The following is a 19,428-nucleotide window of genomic DNA, read 5'->3' as shown; positions in this document are numbered from 1 at the left end:
CTCTGTCTGAACAGTGCCACTGAGTTTGATGACTGAACTACACGCTCAGTCCTTGTGTTGCAGTTTACCGACTACCACTGGATTTCGATGAGCATTTAGAACGCCAGCAAGCAACACCACTTTTTCATTTATATATATATTTTTCTGAAGAGGAAAGTCAACCTGTCCAAAGTTTCAGAAAATATATAAAAAATAAAATCAATATCAAATTGTCCTGGTCCGACTTCAATTCAACAGCTCCCTGACATTCACTTTGTTTGATATATGACAGGCCAATATTTCAATACGCTTGATGATCCCAATACACCGCTTTTAAAAAGGTTATTGCTTTTTTCTTATAATACACAGTGGACAGAAACTGACAGAAAAGCTATGGAAGACTTAAGATTTTTTTCTAAGCCTGTATCAGTGTTTGTAAACTACCTGAAGTGAGTTTATTATAAAAAGAATAGGACGAGCTGCAATTTCAAAAAGTAGTCTGACAGCCTTTCCCTGTAAACACTTCCTTTTGATTACTTGTGGCCCATAATGCATCTCCTGTTCCTCTCAGAGGTGTGGAACTAAGAGTCGATTCGAGTGTGTGTGTCAGGTTCAGTTGGTTGTGTGTCACAAAAGTAACTATAGTTCATGAAAAAGCATTTTAACAATTTCCCCTCCATTCACCTATGATGATTACATGGACTCGTTTGATAAATAAAAAGAAGAATCGGACTAGTCTAAAAGCACCATTCAAGGGGAAAAGGTCCCTACCGAAGTGATTGAGGCCGTTATAGCTGAGTCCCTTAAGGGTAACTACAGAGATAAACTAGACTTCCCAGATGTGCACAATCGATGACACAAACACAAAAAAAAAATCAAGTTACAAAAATTATCCATTGGCAATTTCATACAATTTTTGAGGTTGAGCAACGTGCAATTCAGCTACAGTATATGAGGGTAAGCGGTTTTTTTCTCTCCACAAATATTCAGTTTATCATCTGCTAAATACCCAAGCAGCTGTTCCCTTGCCAGATGCTCCAGAGAGGAAGTAGATTTGTGTTTCTCATGCATCTCCTTCCTTCATTGAAATGCCTAAAACTACAGTACATTGTTAAGATTGTCCTCAGTGGTTGGAGAGGAGGGATACAGTATAGTCTCTGAACACAGGGCGATGGCTTGCGGGGAACAAGTCTGCCTCATTTGATTGTAATCAATTGCTACAAAATCAGCTAAACCTTAAAATCAGTTGTCCATTCCATGACAAAAAAAACCCAGATCAAATTATAAAAAGCGAGGGCACAGGACTGGAGCTGCAAAAACTACAAAATGGACAAGAATTCATTTCTATTCATTCTTGGTACCACTTTACAATAAAGGATGTGGCCATATTCTATCATAATCTCTCTATTCAATCCATTACAAAATGAAAGAGGCACAGGAATCTAAGTGCCAGAATCGAAAATGTAAAGCTTGTGGCAAGGCACTAAGTTCAAGATGCCACTTTTTGTGAAGTATTCTCTCTTTTGTTTACATTGGCTTTTAAACAATTACAATACCTATTGCACAACTTTTATATTGTCAGCTTTTGTATGGCTTAATATATTATGTTATTTATGACTTCGCTGCTTAATGTCTTTTTCGCAAATTGTTCAAATTTTACACAAGTGATTGTTATAAGCTGGGAAACGTACATTCCTTGCAAATAAACTACTCCTACGTCAAATGAAGAACCTATTCTTCTAAATGAGCATTCAATTATGCAATACACTCAAAACGTACGGTTAAAAATCACCTATTAGTCTTTGGTGCGAACTCTTGGCACAAAATTGTTTGAGCAGTTTGTACCTATTACTCACAAAACATTACTAACAAGAAGGTATGCATTTCCTCCTTTTTTTCTAGGTGAAGGGCAAGAATCGTCATAGGCAGATTCAAATTAGTCGGCGGCTGATTTTAGTGAGGTCAGATCAGCTGTCGATCCTGCACACTACATCAGCGGCCAACAAAAAATAAACTTGACTTAGAAAACATTCATCTAAAAAGTACTGTAGAGGTTGACTGTGGGTGTGAAGACCAAAAGTGTTTGTGATAAACCTTTGCACACAAAGTTAACGAAAAGCTAGCTATACCGATTTTTGCAAAATTCCCTACGTTTTGGTTTGCTATCTTGACTGTCAACGAGTGAAGACAATGACCGCACATTCAGTGGAATAAAAAGGGACTGCACTCTTAACATTAGATATAAGCAACAATATTCTCCCACCAAACGCACACAAAGTAGAAAATTATATGGAAACTGGGATATAATCAAACCCATGTCACTGACATAAATTCAGCATGGACCAGCTGGGACAAAATCAAAGCATATAGCAGGTGCTTTTCAAAAACAGCTGGATGGCAAATAAGAAAGCAGGATAGCACCCAGCTGAGCTTTAAATCCACTAAATATGACAGGATAACCAATCAGGCCTTCTAAGTGCCTTTTATGTATTTACTGTGAAAGCAGATTCCTTTAAATCACCATGGAAGTAAAACCCAAGTCCCTATATACTAACAACACCCCCATCCCAATGATACCCAGGGTTCAAACAGTATAGATAAAATGCGTTGCCATAGGCATGACTTGTAGCCAATAGTATTCACGTGATTGCAGAGTCTCATCAACGTTCACAACAATTTTACTCGGGAGGAAAATCGCTGTTGTGAAGCTAGCACTACCCTGACACTGCTGCACCAGAATTAAGACAGAAAATAGCACATTTTCTCAATGGGGACAACACCCATCCCGCCCACTAAACTCTGCAAAGTGCATCAATACTTTGGATCACCAGCTACCTCTAACAACATTTACCTCTTAGCCTTAATCTAGCTGTGCCGCACCTACGTCAACACCATGAATTAGGATTGACAAACGAGGAAAACTTGTTCCAAGACTGCATTTAACCCCAACCAATGCAGAGAACAACGATCACAGATCAATCGTCCCATCATAAAAAAGGTAGGACAGAAAGGAAAAAAAGGAAACAAACCAATAGCTCTTTCAAATAATGGAAGAAAAACCATGTCAAAATGGCTGAGATTCCTTTGTTCTTTCTGTTTGCATATTATTCAGACTAGTATACTATATTGATTCACATGAACAGATACAGAGCTGTTCCTACTGTGCTGAGTTGACAATAAGAACTCATGTCTCTGTCAAACGCTGAGTATTAAACCTAGAAGCCTACCTCAGGACAAAACAATTTACACATACAATAATTCAGTATAAGTCTGCCGTCAGAGTATAGAGGAATACAAATGACTTCACTGTATGGACGTAATTCATCCATTACATGGATGACAGCATCTAAAAACCAAGCCTTGGCCAACAGAGAGAGATCTCCAGTAGTGATGAGAGTGTTGTGTCGAACAAACGTTATAAGACAGCAAAATCTTGAAAATATGCAGGGCCATTTTCTTACTCTATTGTCCGCAACTGCCAAAAACAAACACACGAGAAAGCTAGCAAATTTAATGTACTCCTAACATAGCACCTTCTTAATCCTGGCTGACCATGAAACATTTGACAAGGACTACGTCCCTAATCCATACAATCAGCAAGGAATATTTCCCCTAAGTATCAAGGCTTTGTGTTGAGAGGATATTCTTTACAGGGTTTGGCAATATAAGATACTGTACATACAACCTAAAAACGGATTTCAAACGGTGAACACGTCTGTGCCTGGTAGGTTCTTGGCTATGAGGTAGAACCTGGTGAGTTTCATTTAAGTTAAAATACTGTCTGTTATGAGTATGTAGTTGCATCATGAGGTATTGAACGGATATGTCACACGAAGCTTTGCACTGGCAGAAAAATCATTCCTTGTGAGTAAAGTGACCTCTTGTGGCCACATGTGCAAAAACAGGTCAGGTAAAAAGGTGATATGACAAGCATCTTACCAGAGCTTTCACATTATCAATTATTGCAACATGCCTATATAACTCTGTAAATATGTTTTAAAAAACATGGAAAGATAAAAAGAGAAAATCAATTTGGGGGGGTCTTGATTATTAGGACCTCCTCAAAAATAGTAAGTTGTTACTCCCTTTGCTTGAAAGAATCAAATTTCTATAAAGCACCCATTTGCTCTCTGCATTCAACATCTAACTTTCACAAAATTGACAGAAACCCTTGACGCAAGAAATGTCTATAATAGAGGGAGCTGATTCAAAAAGAAAAAAAGTCCTTTAAGTTGAGTTAAGATAAACATTTCTTAAAGCTTCCTTAACCTGAAGCAGGACCTAAAAATCACATCTTGATGCTTGAGCCTCCTCTGGACTGCATTTTGAACTCTCCTCCATAGCATTGGCTGGTGCCTCTTCTGCATATTGCGCCTCAAAGGCCATCCCCTCAGACGTCTCCTCTTGGGCCTTCTGACCTGAGCTTCCCTCCGTCGTCTCTGGAGAGTCTATATGATTGCTGACGTCAGATGCTCCCATGTGCTTCTTCCTCAGGTGCTGGTTAAGGGTGCCCTGAAATGGGAAGCATTTGCCACAGATCTGACAGTGGAAGGGCTTGTTGTCTGTGTGTCCACGGATATGGTACTCCAGCTGGTCTTTCCTTGTGTACTTCTTGCCACAGAATTTACAAACGAATGGGGTGATTCCCATGTGCAGGCGCATGTGGCGATCCAGGCTCCCTTTCTGATTGAAGGTCTTTCCACAGTAGATGCAAATGAGTCTCTCATTGTAGGGGTACCACTGGCTCCGCAGGCTCCGCTCTCGCACGTCGTTCTCTAAACCTGTGGCTCCCGCGGCTGATTCGCTGTCATCAGAGCCTGGTTTGATATGACTCAGCACTCCTGCGGGGATGGCCAGGGGGCGCTTTGCCCTGGCTCGCCCACCTCTGTAACCACTGAGCATGGAGCGGGAAGGACTGGAGTTGCTAAGGTTGACAAAGCACGGGGAGGACAGCCCTGAGTAAGAATAGGCAGCAGACTGGATGGCAGGACCATAAGAACCCACACTAACAGCCAATACCTGTTCTCCGTCTACCAACTCTGTGTGGTAGCCATCATCGCCGGCTGAGGAACTATCAGAGTAAGTAGGCCTGTCGGTCTTCTCTATCTTCACATGCACATCTGTTACTTGCCCGTCTTTGCCGATCAGTTCCACTTGCTCCGTTTCGCCCTCTATGGGAGCATCAAGCTCTGACACACTATCACTACTGCCTCGGTCCGACTGGCCTTCCTCTTGCTGCTGTCGCCCCCGGCCCAGGCCTTTTCCTGCCAGCTCAAAGCGCGCTTCGTGTCCTGCCTGACCCTGCCGGGAGTAGTAAGGGGGGGAGATCTGCGTAGGGTTTACAAAGAGGTTGCTGTCATTGACCCCATTGCCGCTTGCCTGCGAGTCATCCTTCTCTGGGCTGCAGACACCAACTGGGAGGCTGATCTTGGAGTGGATGCTCTCCAGGATTTGGGTGCACTTGTCAATGATGGCCTGCATCTGCAGAAAGCTAGCAGCGGTGAGGAAACTGATAATATCCTTGAGCTGAAGGGCCATGTGACCTGTGTAGCAGAATGCAAGGAGCTGCTCGAACACCTCGGGGCTTTTGATGACCGAGATGGAAAGGCCACTCATGGTGCTGAGAGCCGAGTGGTCACGAAAGTAGGGTGAACTAGCTGCCAGCACAGCCTTGTGGGCTCGAAATGGCTGGCCCTGAATGTGAACAATGATGTCACACAACTTCCCTTGCAGCCGCAGCTCATTGAGCTGGGTCAGGACAGTGTTACTGAACTCCGGCACATCGAACTCGATGTAGCTGCCGTCGTCCATTTCTTGGATATGTTTCTCCAGTTTGTCGGCTGCCTGGTGGGAAAAGGAAAAAAAACAAAAACATTAGGTTTTGAAACATTGCATTTCCAATTCATAATTTCACAGTTAAAAAAAAATATTGTACTGTATACATAAGAACAATGAGACAGGAGGCTGTTCAAGATGACAGGGTTATTTTATACAGTACTGTATATGACAAATTATATGCCAAAAGAAACAACACTGAATGCATTAGAGTAAACACAGCACTTTATAGGCTGTATTTGAGTAGCCTATAAATGGCTGCTATATAAATGGACTTGCATTTATATAGCACCTTTCTGACCACTCAAAGCGCTTTAGACTACATGTCAGCATTCAACCATCCACACACACATTCCTACACTGATGGCAGAGGCTGCCATGCAGCTATGCCCATCAGGATCTAATCTAAATACTAATTCACACACCGATGGCTCAGCCTTCAGGTGCAATTTGATGTTAAGTGGCTTGCTCAAGGATGCTTTCGGCATGTGACTGAAGGAGCCGGGGATCGAATCGCCGACCTTCCGATTGGTGGGCGACCTGCTCTAGTGCCAACAGCCGCCCAAAAGCGCATCCTTAACGCAAGTCTGTTTACTGAAGGGGTTAGCCCTGAAGGTAGCCACGACTTTGGCACAGGCCCGTTTAAAGCGTCAATACTCTGGTACTGGTGGTCCACCTCTATTGTTCAGGAGAGCAGATTTTCATTTCCGAAGGACAAAGTGTCTGCCATACTTGCTTTGGAAAGTTGCATTAGAATGAGTGCATTAGAATGAGTGCTCACAATTCACAATCCCTGTTACAGCACGCACAAATACACTTCAAGGCTGAGGGACTCTTACTGAGTCTACCACTTTGCTAACATTCAACCAATCAAATTAGCCACAAAGTTATCTGTGAGGTCAGGCTGCGTCGCCGCAAAGACTTGACAATTCTGTTCCGTTTGGTGTCAAATGCCCGTTGCGAGATCCTATTTTTGAATCCATCTTCTCAACTCTACTGCTGTGTGTGGGAACAAAAGTAGTTGTGGGAGGCTACTTCCATCACGTCTCATCTGATTGGTTTTCCTTTCAAGCAACGCATAGTGACTTTTCTACATATTTAAACCAGATGAGTCAGTTGTCAACTGTCGAACATGCAGAGCACATAGGGGTAGGCTACAATGACTATTGGGTGAAGGTGAATTACAACGTTATCATGATGTGTTCAAATGTAATCTCGTAAAATTTAGTTTTTGGCGAGAAACTTGAATAAATCCAGTTGTTTGTAGGAGATGTTTTCACAGCAATATAAACTAGATATTAGAGAGGGAATTATGACCTCCTTAACTTCCTAACAACTTACCAAGATTTTTTTTTTTTTAAATCAAAGCAAATATTTAAATAATCATAATCATTTAAATTGTGTTTTTATGCAAATATCCACTATAGATGACAATAGCAAATTACAGTACAGTACAGTACTGTGTACAGTACCATCCCTCCCCCCAAAATAGGGCTCCCCTGGAAGCCACGGTGTAATTCGTACACTGTAATTTATCATGTATATAATTTGTTTTATGTCAAATATATCGAACATTGAATGACATCAGATCTAAAATGTTATTCCTTCATTTAGCGCATAGATTTCAAAAGTGGCAGATACAATTTCTGAGTGGCAGACACAGTGGCAGACAAGTATTGCTTGCTTTGTTTCTTTGAAGGACACTTTTACAGACAAGAAATACAATAGTACAAATAGCAATAATTTGTTTTGGTTACAGAAGAAAATAAACGCTTTCCCGGAGAATCATGCTGCCTTGCTGTGTAGGGCACATGTGACTAAATACAACAATCCATTCACAATTTTACCAGTTATACAGTACACGGGCCTTAAAAAAAAAAAAAAAAAGAGTCCAGTGAATGGAATGTGGATCTGAAATAAGATCCCGCAGCAGAGCAATTTCACAGTAGTTTGCCAGAGGAATGACTGTCAACAGTGGCCTCATCAAAGTATTGAGATGGCTCATACTAAACATTATACATTATCTGACCATTTCGCTATCTCTCAATCCCAATAATAAAAAACAAAAGACATCTGCGAAGCCACAATTGGTAACCCAAAACTATTTTTGCTGTGAATTCATAATCAGAAAATGAGCAACACGATTTGCATATAGCATAGATGGAGTATGTTTTCATAATGCCACCAGTATACATTTTAACCATTTGGCAGACTTTCTTTCCTGAGCAACATATAGAAAGTGAACAGGAGTGCTGAAAATACTGTTTGTTTTCTAGGAGTGGCACCACATTCGTTTGATTACGAATCAAGTCGAAATATAAGAAGAAGTGTGAGAACAAAGACGTAATGACATAAAGATAAATTCTGAATTTGAAAATTACTTTCTGTATAGTTTATTCTTCATTTGTCATTCATTTCATTTTTAATTGATTATTCATCCATAGCCATTATTGCTAAACAGGACATTGACGGGAAAGTTGATCAAACGATTGTGACTAGTTGAACACATTGTACCTAACAGCCATACCTTACTGTATGAGGAAACCACAAAAGGTATAGGTTATGCCACATTGGCAGAGAAAGAAGAAAATCTGGTTCTGCTTGGTGAGCATCCAGCTTTCTTAAAATGCATCTCACAAAGCCCTTCTTCAAGGCCTCTTGGAAGTACTAAATGTGCGTCATTAAGGACACTGATGCAACTGCTTTCATAACTGCCTATTGTGGATAATCCTTGTTGATCTTCTCATTCAAACTGACAGCTGCCTCTCCCTGCGTTAAGATATTTCATAGCACAGTGGTTTTCCATGTCAAGAACCGCTAAACTGATACACATTAGGTCACGGACCCCCATTGGGCTCACTTCTATAGTGGATTAAATAGTGAAAATAATAGGGGTGAGAAAAAATAAATAAATTCAACTATGTATCGCCTTTTTTTTTTACGATTTTGAAATAGATTTTTTAATACCAGAATCCGTATATTAACTTAATTTGAGTCTATGCGGAGATAGAAGGAAATTACTGCTTTCATTGTTGTAGTAGTAACGTGATGTCATATCCGTTCCGTATCCTTCAACCAAAACAAACCAGCTAGCCAAAATGAGAAAGTAGAAAACGGCGGAGGGTCCACGTAGATACAAACTGCACCCTCACATTTTAAATCCAAAGTGGTAAACACTACACATACAGGAAAGTATGGAAACACTTTAGGTTTTACCCATTGTCAGGAAAAGCAGAGCTAGACATGATGGCTAAAGCTGCATGCTAACTCTGTCATGGACAGGAAACGTTATTGTATTGCAGTAACATGCGGTCAATCCACCCGTCACTCTCATCTCCGTGATCAAATTGGTAGACGCTCGAACTGTAGAGCACCCATATACTGACATTTATGTTAAATGCATTCAAACGGCCCAGACGGAGCTGACCATGGATGTATAAAGAGAACGGAGCTGACGGGGAGAGCTAAAGACGGATATGGCGAAGTTAGCGGTAGACACGTGTGACTAGGTCCGGTTTTCAAAATAAGGTGTTAACAAAGGGAACTGTATTTACATATATGGAAATAAGATTGATTGGTGAGATGGTGAAAATCGAATATCTTTATTGTATTGTATTATTATAATTTTGATATTTTCCAAAATAAAAGTCCCTAGAAGAGTATGATTCGACTTTTTCCCCATGGTCCAGTGTTAAAAAGTTAACAAAAATGTCAATAAATCGTAATATCCAATCACAATACTTAAAAATCACAATACATATTGAATTAGCACCGAAGTATCGTGATAGTTTCGAATCAGGAGATAGGTGTATCGTCTCAGCCCTAGAAAATAAGCATACTGTAGGCCCTGCCTTCTCAGCAGAATTAGTTAAACCACACTTTAGAAAGCAGCGACTGTGAAATCAAATGCTACTGTACCTACTGTGCAATTCTGTATTTGTAAGAGCAAATACTTTTGTGTTGCAAAAACCTTAGTATGTGTCAGTTCTCCAGCTTAACCCTCCTCTCCCCCCACTCCATCTGCCCTTCTCCCATCTCTCCCTCGGCGGCGGCACCTCCTCCTCCTCCTCCTCCTCCTCCTCCTCCCTTCCTCCCTGCCCCTTGCTGGCGATTCAGCATGATCTTCTGCGAACTGAGTCCCTATCAGCACTTTGGGAACGTAAACACTTTCTCCAATTGCCAAAGCTTGCCAAGACACCTGTCCAATAAACCACATGCTCTCATCCTGGCACAGGACAGAGAAAGATGTAGCAAAACAAGAGAATCGTAAGAAGAAGGTGTACTGAATATTATTTTCACTCCCCTATTACCAGCCACTAAATGCAGCGTGTTCATACACTAAAACACATCAGTTATGGCTGCCAACAGCATGTGTACTGAATGGAGCCAAATTGAAGGGCAGCCAAAGAATGTATGCTCAGTAGTTGAGATGCACATGCTGGGTGAGGGTCACATGCTTGGCTCACATGGGAAAAAAATTAAAATGTTTAAACTCGGCTCACAAATTCCATCCAAGTTTCCTGCGTGGTAATAAACCTTCTTGACACAGCTGCTTCAGGTAGGTAGGTATAAAGGAAACTGAGTACATTGTGATAGTTTGGCTGACCATTACTCTGGTGGTAAGACACCATCTAAAGCCTATAACTTGGGCATGTCACTCAAAAGAAGAAGGGGAAAAAAAAAACATTAGAAGAAAAATCAAAGTCAGCAAGCAAGCATTGTATGCTTTCTTCAACATCAGCAGCATTTCACCTACTTTGGAAAAACAGCTTGTGGGGCAGACCAGACGCAGAACAGAATTGCTTAACAAGCAAAGGTTGGGAGAGCAATTTCAAACAGATAGTGAAAAACAAGATAAAAATAGACTAAATTCTGATACATAAAGGGAAGGTATGATGTGAGGAACTTGCTGGTGTGAGAATAACATGCGATGCAATCTGGAAATTGTTAAGGCATAGTGGGAGCTCAGTATGTAGAGCTAAATATTGCATGCTTAGCCTTTGGGTGTGTTCTCTTATTTAATTTGTTTGGGGTAAATAACTGGAAAAATGCTCATCTTTCATTTCAGCCTACTCTCGTGCTTATTGACACAAGTGCAAGACTTGAAAGACTCCTTTTTATCTTTACTTTTCCGACAACATATTCATACTCTAACACTGAACAGTAATCATAACTAACCAACAGAATTACACAGCACTGTACAGTACAGTGAAATAAGTTTGCCATGATCATACAATCAAGTTATTCTTGGTGACACGGTGTTGCTCAAGGCAAAGAGACCGTAAAAAAAGTGTGTGTATATGACAGTAAGGCATCCACAAGGACAGCCAAACGTTATCTTCCCGTTTCCAACATTTGCTACCATAGATAGATATATACGCAGATGCCGCCTTGGCCTTTGGATCATACGTCAACGTCGCCGCTATAGTGGGGAGGTCAGGACTAGCCTGTAAACACATACAGCTCTGGATGAAAAAGCACTATAACGTTTACATTTCTCAACCGATTCCAATGAGTTGTTTTTATACATGACATACATACATCTACATGAGTACTGTAGGTTAGATTCCCCCCCACAAAAAAAAGTTTTTGTGAAAAACAGTTCAGTAACGTTACCGCTTCCGGTTCATGGATCACCGGCCAGTCTATCTGTTAATAAAGTTACATCTTAACAAAATATTTGCTTCTGTAAGTCACCAGATAACAGCTAGCTAGCTCTTGTTATTGTTAGCTAACATAATATTGTGTTTAAAACTTGAAATTTATGATATGTGTCTAATATATCAAACAATAAAGCCTGTTATGGCTTGGGTTTTGGAACACCAACGTTAACTCTCAGCAAAATGAATTATTTTCCACCACGTAAGTATTTCAGTTCATGTAAAGTTAAGCCTAGCTTACATCGATACACACTCTTTTGAGCGTCTAGCAGCGATTATAGCCTAGTATTGAAATTTTAAGTAACTGGAGACAACTTTTTTCTACTCCTCATAGATCATAAATCCTTGAATATAAAAACGACTCATTGAAATCGGTTGAGAAATGTAAACCGTAATAGTGCTTTTTATCTAGAAAACAGCAGCTCCCCTGTTCACTTTTATGTGTTTACAGGCCAGTGCTGACCTCCCCAATATGGCGGCGACAAGAACGTATCGCAACAACAGGCTGAAGCAATGCGGTATCTATATATCTATGTTTGCTACATCCAAGTATGAACAACAACTGATGCATCCAGATGAGATTAACCAAGAAACCCAGTCGATTCACAACCGTACTGACTTTGACCTCCATAATTCGCCCTTTCCCTCGTGCAGCAGTTATCCTGCATTTTGTCTACAATCAACCTTGACAAATTTACCACATCTTTGTTTGCAGCGTGAACAGTGCTTTTAATGACCAGCACTAATTAGCTAGGATATCATCCTGCTCCACTGCCTTTTCACCTAGAGCCACCCTGCAGTGATTCCACTGTTGCAATTTCAAATGGCAGTGATACATTTGACGCAATGCCCTTAAAACAGGTTTTATGACCGCCAAATGGTCAGGTTTTGCTAATGGTAGAAAGTAATTCAACCATGGCAGCCACCATTTGCTGCTGACATGCAGGAAAAACCCTGCAAATGTCTACATACATACAGTGTCTGTTTTAACGACTTCTTCAGGTAAGTTTCCTACACTTCCAAAATGTATATTCTAGTATATAAAATACTGTCTATCACACTGAGAGAGTAAATACTAATATATTTTGATTATCAACATTAGACAAGTTTTTACCTTGTGAGCTAGAAAACAGTAGTTACATCTATATCAATAATTAAGTGATAAATATCACAATAATGGGCATGAAACAAAATTTAAAAAAGATTGCCAAAAGTATCAGGGAAAATTACGCAATTATGTTAAAAGTATGGCCTGGCTTCTGACAAAACTGCTACAAACAATAACACCTGACACTGCCCAGCAGTTTCTGAATTTCCAGATTACCAGGATAGACCACAGAGTCCTGTTTCCACCAGACATTACTGTAATCACCTAGCATCTATATATGCCTTTGTATTGCACAATCACCAAACTAAGCTGGCGGTTCAAAACCCAATACAGTTTTACTGCTGATCCCAAACAGAAATGGGACTATAAAAATAGGGTTGAATGGGTGCAAAGCCATAATGGTTGCTCATGCAAAAGCCGTAATTGGTTTGGCTCCACCGTGTTCTGACATGCCTTATAGTTGAAAATATTTTTGACTAGTTTCAGATGCAATTGTCCCGGAGTGACACATGCTGTTGGTTTGGGCTACAGATTGTTGAATTTCAAATGAATGTCACAGAAATAACAATAAATAGTATTGGTGACCTAGGTGAACCCAGGTGTAACAGAATAACATACCAGGTTCCTGCACTTTGTCCTTGCCTGTCATAACATCACGTACAATTAGTTTACTGGTACATTAATTATGACCAAAGGCATTGCTTATACTGATATAAACTGGGGGAAAAAAGTTCGTAAACTTGTGTTTGGTGGATTATTTCTCTGTTGTTACAATGCTAATTGGCATTGAATTTTACATTGTTGTAAAGCCTGTTTATTTACCTTCACAATGATGTGTGTCAGTGATGAATAAAGTGTAAAATAGCCAATGTGTCTTGTTTGTTCCTTGTTACTAATAGAGTTCAATCATCCAATCCACCAAATAACTCAAAACAAGAGTCAGTACCAACAGGAGAATACACTGTTTACCATTGGCAGAGCATTTTGGCAAATTTTTCTTGGGCGCTACCCATATAATCAGCTGTGCTGCTCATCCCACAAATACATGATCCTTACAAGTTGGACATCATTGTGAAGGTAAATAAACATGATTTCCAACCATGTAAAATACAATGCCAATTAGCATTGTGACAACAGGGAAATAATCCACCAAACACAAGTTTCCGAACTTTCCCCCCCCAGTTTATTTCAGCTTAAAACGTACCCTGCAAAAAACTATTGTAGGTAATTTAACCTACCAGATTAGTTTAAGACACAATTAATACATACAGGGCCACCTCATTGACCTACAGTAGGTTTATAATAAGGCTTTTTAGTCTTCGTTATACATTCGGTATGTTAACTTATTCATTTACCCATGTTAAGATAAGATAAGATAAGATGAACCTTTATTAATCCCCGGAGGGAAATTCAGGTGTCAAAGCAGCAACATCAGCAAACAGAGTGAAACACTGGAGAGGTAAAGGTATACAAAAATTATTAAAAAAACAAAACAATAATAGAGATATAAAAGATACAGTGAATGGGTGAACATAGTGTGTGCAGTCTGTCAATAAATAAATATAGTATGTGCAATAAATAAATAAATGTAATATGTGCAGTCTATAAAGTGCTGTGTTAAAAGTGTTAGCTTCATCGTGCATGGACACTGAGGGCATGCAGTGATCCCATGCATGCATGCATACAGTGCAAATACACACTGGGGAGCAAATGTGCGGCGTCTCAAACTTTACTGCAAACCCTCCTGTTAGTGGTTAACGTTAGTTAGCTATTGATGGGGGGTCTATGCAAGCTAAGCAAAGGCAGCTAAGGTTAACATTAGATTCACCGGCACATCTAACTACCTGCTTTTGTTTAGGCTCTCCTTTATTTCTACTGTAACTTGTAGTTAGATTAATGTTAGTTAAAATAAATGACATCGTCTCACAGAGGTCTCACAGAGGCCGAACCACCCAACTATCAAGCAGCACACAAGCACTAGCTAAGCTAAGCTAACTAGCTTAGCGTTAGCTATGTTAGCTAGCCTAGAATCGGAGCAGTTATTTCCAGAAAAGAAAGCCTAACTTTCTTTTACACATTGTGGATTTGTTCTACAGTTTAATCACACATTCTCTGATTATAAACACAGCTTGACAACATTGTGTGTTAGTGGTGAAGTTACAACGTCGACCGCGGGTTACAAACTGTCATGGAATAGCTAACTAGCTTATGCTAACAGTTAGCTAGCCTATGCTAACAGTTAGCGCTAGTTTCGATAGCAACCATCACCATAGTAGCGGCTAAGCTAAGCTAGCATTGAGCTAACACGGCTAGCATTTAGCTAGCTAGCTCACGGTCCGCCGGCAATTATTTCCCCCCCATTACTTTTCATTGTCACAGCAAAAAGACATTGCACCAGGCTAAAGTTGAAGTTTATTAAACTCACCGTCTTGCAGATAAACATTAAACGTTGTCCATTCCCCTCAGTAGCTCGCTAACACTACAGCCAGGCCTCCCCCCCTTCTTCTCCAGCTCCAGTCCAGATGTGTCAGACAGTTTTGCTGCTGCAATTTTTTTGCATCAACAGGAAGTGTTTCTTTTGGCTCTTTGCATTCATTCTATCAGTGGTGTGTTTTTGCGGCAGCCCCTCCCTTTTGCTCGTTGTCAGTGTTTTGTACTGAGACATCATGTTCTTGACTATAGGACGTGATGGAGAACATATAAATATATAGGAAAATAATGTAAAGTAGCCTACAGTCAAATTGTTCTCAACAGATAACGTGGCAAACTCATACTCTTATCTACTGTCTACACACCATGCATGCCATGGTAGCATGACATAAGGTCAGTTTCATCTGCTTCCACTTTATACTGACACTAGGAAGTATATTTAGTGCATTTGTTGTTCTCCTGTTTTGTAAATGTTGCAGGCTACTTATTTTATGACTTCATTAACAATATTAATTAAGACCCTTATAGTTTAAGATGAAGTCTTGTTTTTTTGTGTGTTTTCTCTCTCCCCTTGTTTTAAGTTGTGAAATGTTGTGTAAAAACAAAGAGACAGCTGTAAAATGAAAATACAGTGGTAAAGAATGTGATGATGATTATATAAGTTGCTGAAACTGCAATAAAAACTAAGTTAAAAAATATATATTAATTAAAATCATACCTTTCCAGCTGTGTACCTGTGCACCTGTCCCCCCCTCCCTCCAACACCACACTCACACACACTTACGTACAAACAAAAAGTTAAAACATTGGCAACATTTACATAATCTTAATGATAGAAACTGATTTTATTTCTTATTTCACCCACTAACTGAGGGTAGCATTTTGTGATCACCAAGAGACAACCAGAATCGTGTCAGTGTTTTGTACTGAGACATCATGTTCTGAATATACGACGTGATGGAGAGCATAATACACGTGCAAATATATATATATATATATAAATCCAATATATATATATATATATATATATATATATATATATATATATATATATACTGTAAAGTAGCATACAGTCGGTCTCCAAATTGTTTTCAACAGATAACGTGGCTCACTCATACTCTTATCTACTGTCTACACCCCCATGCATGCCATGGTAGCATGACATAGGGTCAGTTTCATCTGCTTTACACTTTACACTGACACTGGATATAATTATAAGCATTTGTTCTCCTGTTTTGTAAATGTTGCAGGCTACTTATTTTATGACTTCATTAAAATTCTTCATTAAAAATATATTCATTAAAATCAGATGACATACCTTTCCAGCTTATCTACTGTCTACACACCCATGCCATGGTAGCATAATTTAGGGTCCGTTTCATCTGCTCCCACTTGACACTGACACACTGGGAGAGGGACCTGGATTTGTTCTCCTGTTTTGTAAATGTTGCAGGCTACTTATTTTATAACTTCATTAAAATTCTTTATTAAAAATGTTCATTAAAATCATACCTTTCCAGCTGTGTACCTGTGCACCTATCCCCCCAAACACCACCACACGCACACAAATATAGAAACATGCAGTTTTATTCTCTTCTAAAAAAAAAAGTTAAAACATTGGAAACATTTACATAATCTTAATGATAGAAACTTTTATTTCTTATTTTACCCACTAACTGAGGGTAACATTATGTTATCGACAAACATAGGGTCAGTTTCATCTGCTTCCACTTTACACTGACACTGGATATAAGTATATTTTAGTGCATTCGTTCTCCTGTTTTGTAAATGTTGCAGGCTACTTATTTTTATGACTTCATTAAAATTCTTCATTAAAAATAAATATTAATTAAAATCATACCTTTACAGCTGTGTACCTGTGCACCTGTTCCCCCCTCCACCACACACACTTACATACACACACATACAGAAACACACACAGTTTTATTCTCTTTATGCCTTGTACAAAGTATTTCTTATATATGTACATTCATACTTCCTGATATGTATATGTTCTTAATATGCCCTTGTACAAAGTATTTCCTTTTATAATTGTAATATAACTTATTATTTTAATGGAGCTTCCCAGCAAAAAGCATTTCACACGATTATACCTTTATAGCCGGCGTGACAATAAACATCTGGAATCTGGAATCTGGAATCTTCTAAAAAAAAGTTAAAACATTGATAGAAACTGATTTTATTTCTTATTTCACCCACTAACTGAGGGTAGCAGTTGTGAGCTGAGTTGTGCCACTATTACCACTATTACAAAGGCATTGGTGTCAACTCTAAACTCTTTAGAAACTCTGATAGTCACATTTTAGTTTAGTCTTTCAGCCATTTGCAGTGTTTCATAATTTTTTTTTTTGGAATGAGTTGCATAATCTGTATTTCTGAAATAAAAATAAATTCATTCAGTTCTGCATAGACACCACAAAGGGGCGCCAGAGACTAAATGAATGATGAAACATCAGCTTTGCATCCCATTCCTCCCTTTCAACTCTCAAAATGTGGAGAGTTGGACCACCATTACAAAGAAAATGTGTTATTCTTTTTGAACAAAGTTTATTTCTGAATTTTGTTAATACAACTCTGACAATCCACTGCACAAACATGTTTGGACTGATAGATATCCCACCCAACCCCCTACCTATGACAACACCCAGAGGGCACACAACTAAAACCACGCAAGGAAAACAAGTGTACAAATAAAATAAAAATAAATATACAAATAAAATAAATAATCATAGTTAAAAGAAAGAAAATAAACAAAATAAATAATGATAAATTGTTAAGGGTCTAGGACAGTACACTTTATTATCTAGGGCACTGACATGCATAAAAACAATTACATGAGTGGTGGAGAAAAATGTGAACACAAAGACAAATCAGAGGTCCTTCCAATACTTAATTTACAATGTTCCTGGTCATATATATATATATATATATGTATATATATATATATATATACACATACACGTGAACACACCAAACCTTACTCAGCCACAAAGTTATCTGAGCCTAAGGCATCAACACGACTAAGGAAAGGTTGCCATATCAATGAAAACTTGTCAGCTGACCCCTTAATAGTACCTGATCTTCTCCAGGAAAATGTCTTATTCAACCAATCGGGTGGCATTATACAAAAAAATATAAAATCTAACTTAAGTTGTGAAGAAAAATATTAATTTGTTTATGTTTATTTTTCAAATTATTATTACTATTATTATTATTTTCTACCAAAATGAATACCTGTTTGTGCAGGTTTTGGTTGTCTGGTCTTAGTTACGTAAGCTATATTAGGCTTAACTCACTTTGTGCATCGTGATTGATTAAGCATTTACAAAGGAGGGAGATACTGCAGGATTTAATGAGGAACTTTATTAGAAAGATCAAAGTATTTCCTCAGATAAATATTTCTGATCATCTGCATAGTTTTTCCATTAATCCAATAAAAGTACAAAAATAACACAATTGAAGTTATTGTAAGTGTAACCCTCATGCAGGATCTTAAGAAAACAGAACTTAAATTGAGCTTTATAATATGTTTGGCCATCATCCAATGTAGACAAGAGATTTGTTAATCACTTTTATGTACTGAGCTTTGAATATAATAATAGAGCACTGCAAGTATAATTATTTATAAGCACTTTGAGTTTACACAAAAACTGGGTTTACAATATTGTATAATTCATAATCTTTAAATCTTGGCAGATTATATTGAATTGTGTATATTGTGACCCCCAACCAGAAGTTAAAGTTCATGGCAATTTTTCACTTCATTTTTATTATAATAGCTGCTTGCCAGCACTGCGTATACTGTGTCTGTTTTTCTGTTGCTAAAAGAGACAGGTAAAGTCTTGTCTGCTGTCTACTGTTAGGAGCACCAACATGCAATGAATGTGTGCTGTGTGTGTTTTTTTTATTGAGTGTGAGTGACAGGTTGGCAGCTCAGGTGAATATCTGACCTAATCTGTGTGCAGGTGGGTGATCAACGCAGAGAAAGGAATCGCTTTGTCATTGCACGTGCTTCTTGTTAAACAAGTCACTCCTCTATTCTCGACCCCAATTTGCTTCTTTTCTTTTTTCTTTTCTGGAGATTGATGCACAACTGAAGGCTCAGCCAAGGTATGGTGATTAGAGATGGTTTTGTTGATCCGCAGGAATGATCATGGTATTGATAACGTTTCAAACAAACCCATAATCAAAGGGTTTCCTGTTGAAGTTGTAATCTTTTCTGAAATGGGGCTTTGTTAGCTCAGTGTCATTTGGTTGACCGGGAATTATTCTGCAGTAAGCTAATGGGGCTGCTTGTGAGTGGTGCAGCGCCAGGGATCGTATAGGGGCTCCAGGTGGTGTGGCCTGGGGCTCTGATGTGCTGCTCCTTTTTAATCCCAGATGACATTGCAAAAT

At 39.0% G+C, this 19,428-nt stretch overlaps 1 protein-coding gene across 1 annotated transcript; it reads right to left on the bottom strand.

Annotated features, from left to right (window-relative positions):
- Positions 1–3,476: 3,476 nt before the first annotated feature.
- On the bottom strand, positions 3,477–15,165 carry zbtb34 (zinc finger and BTB domain containing 34). Its single transcript, XM_074638632.1, has 2 exons — positions 15,008–15,165; positions 3,477–5,823 (listed from the first exon to the last, which is right to left on the bottom strand). Exons 1-2 carry the CDS (start codon positions 15,023–15,025, stop codon positions 4,261–4,263), a joined length of 1,581 nt encoding a protein of 526 aa, XP_074494733.1. The 5' UTR covers positions 15,026–15,165; the 3' UTR covers positions 3,477–4,260.
- Between the last annotated feature and the right edge of the window lie 4,263 nt (positions 15,166–19,428).

The sequence above is a fragment of the Sebastes fasciatus genome, chromosome 6, assembly GCF_043250625.1.
Source record: "Sebastes fasciatus isolate fSebFas1 chromosome 6, fSebFas1.pri, whole genome shotgun sequence".
NCBI classification, from domain to species: Eukaryota; Metazoa; Chordata; class Actinopteri; order Perciformes; family Sebastidae; genus Sebastes; species Sebastes fasciatus.
The sequence above is the reverse complement of the archived record's forward strand: the minus strand, read 5'-3'. Positions and strand labels throughout refer to the sequence as shown.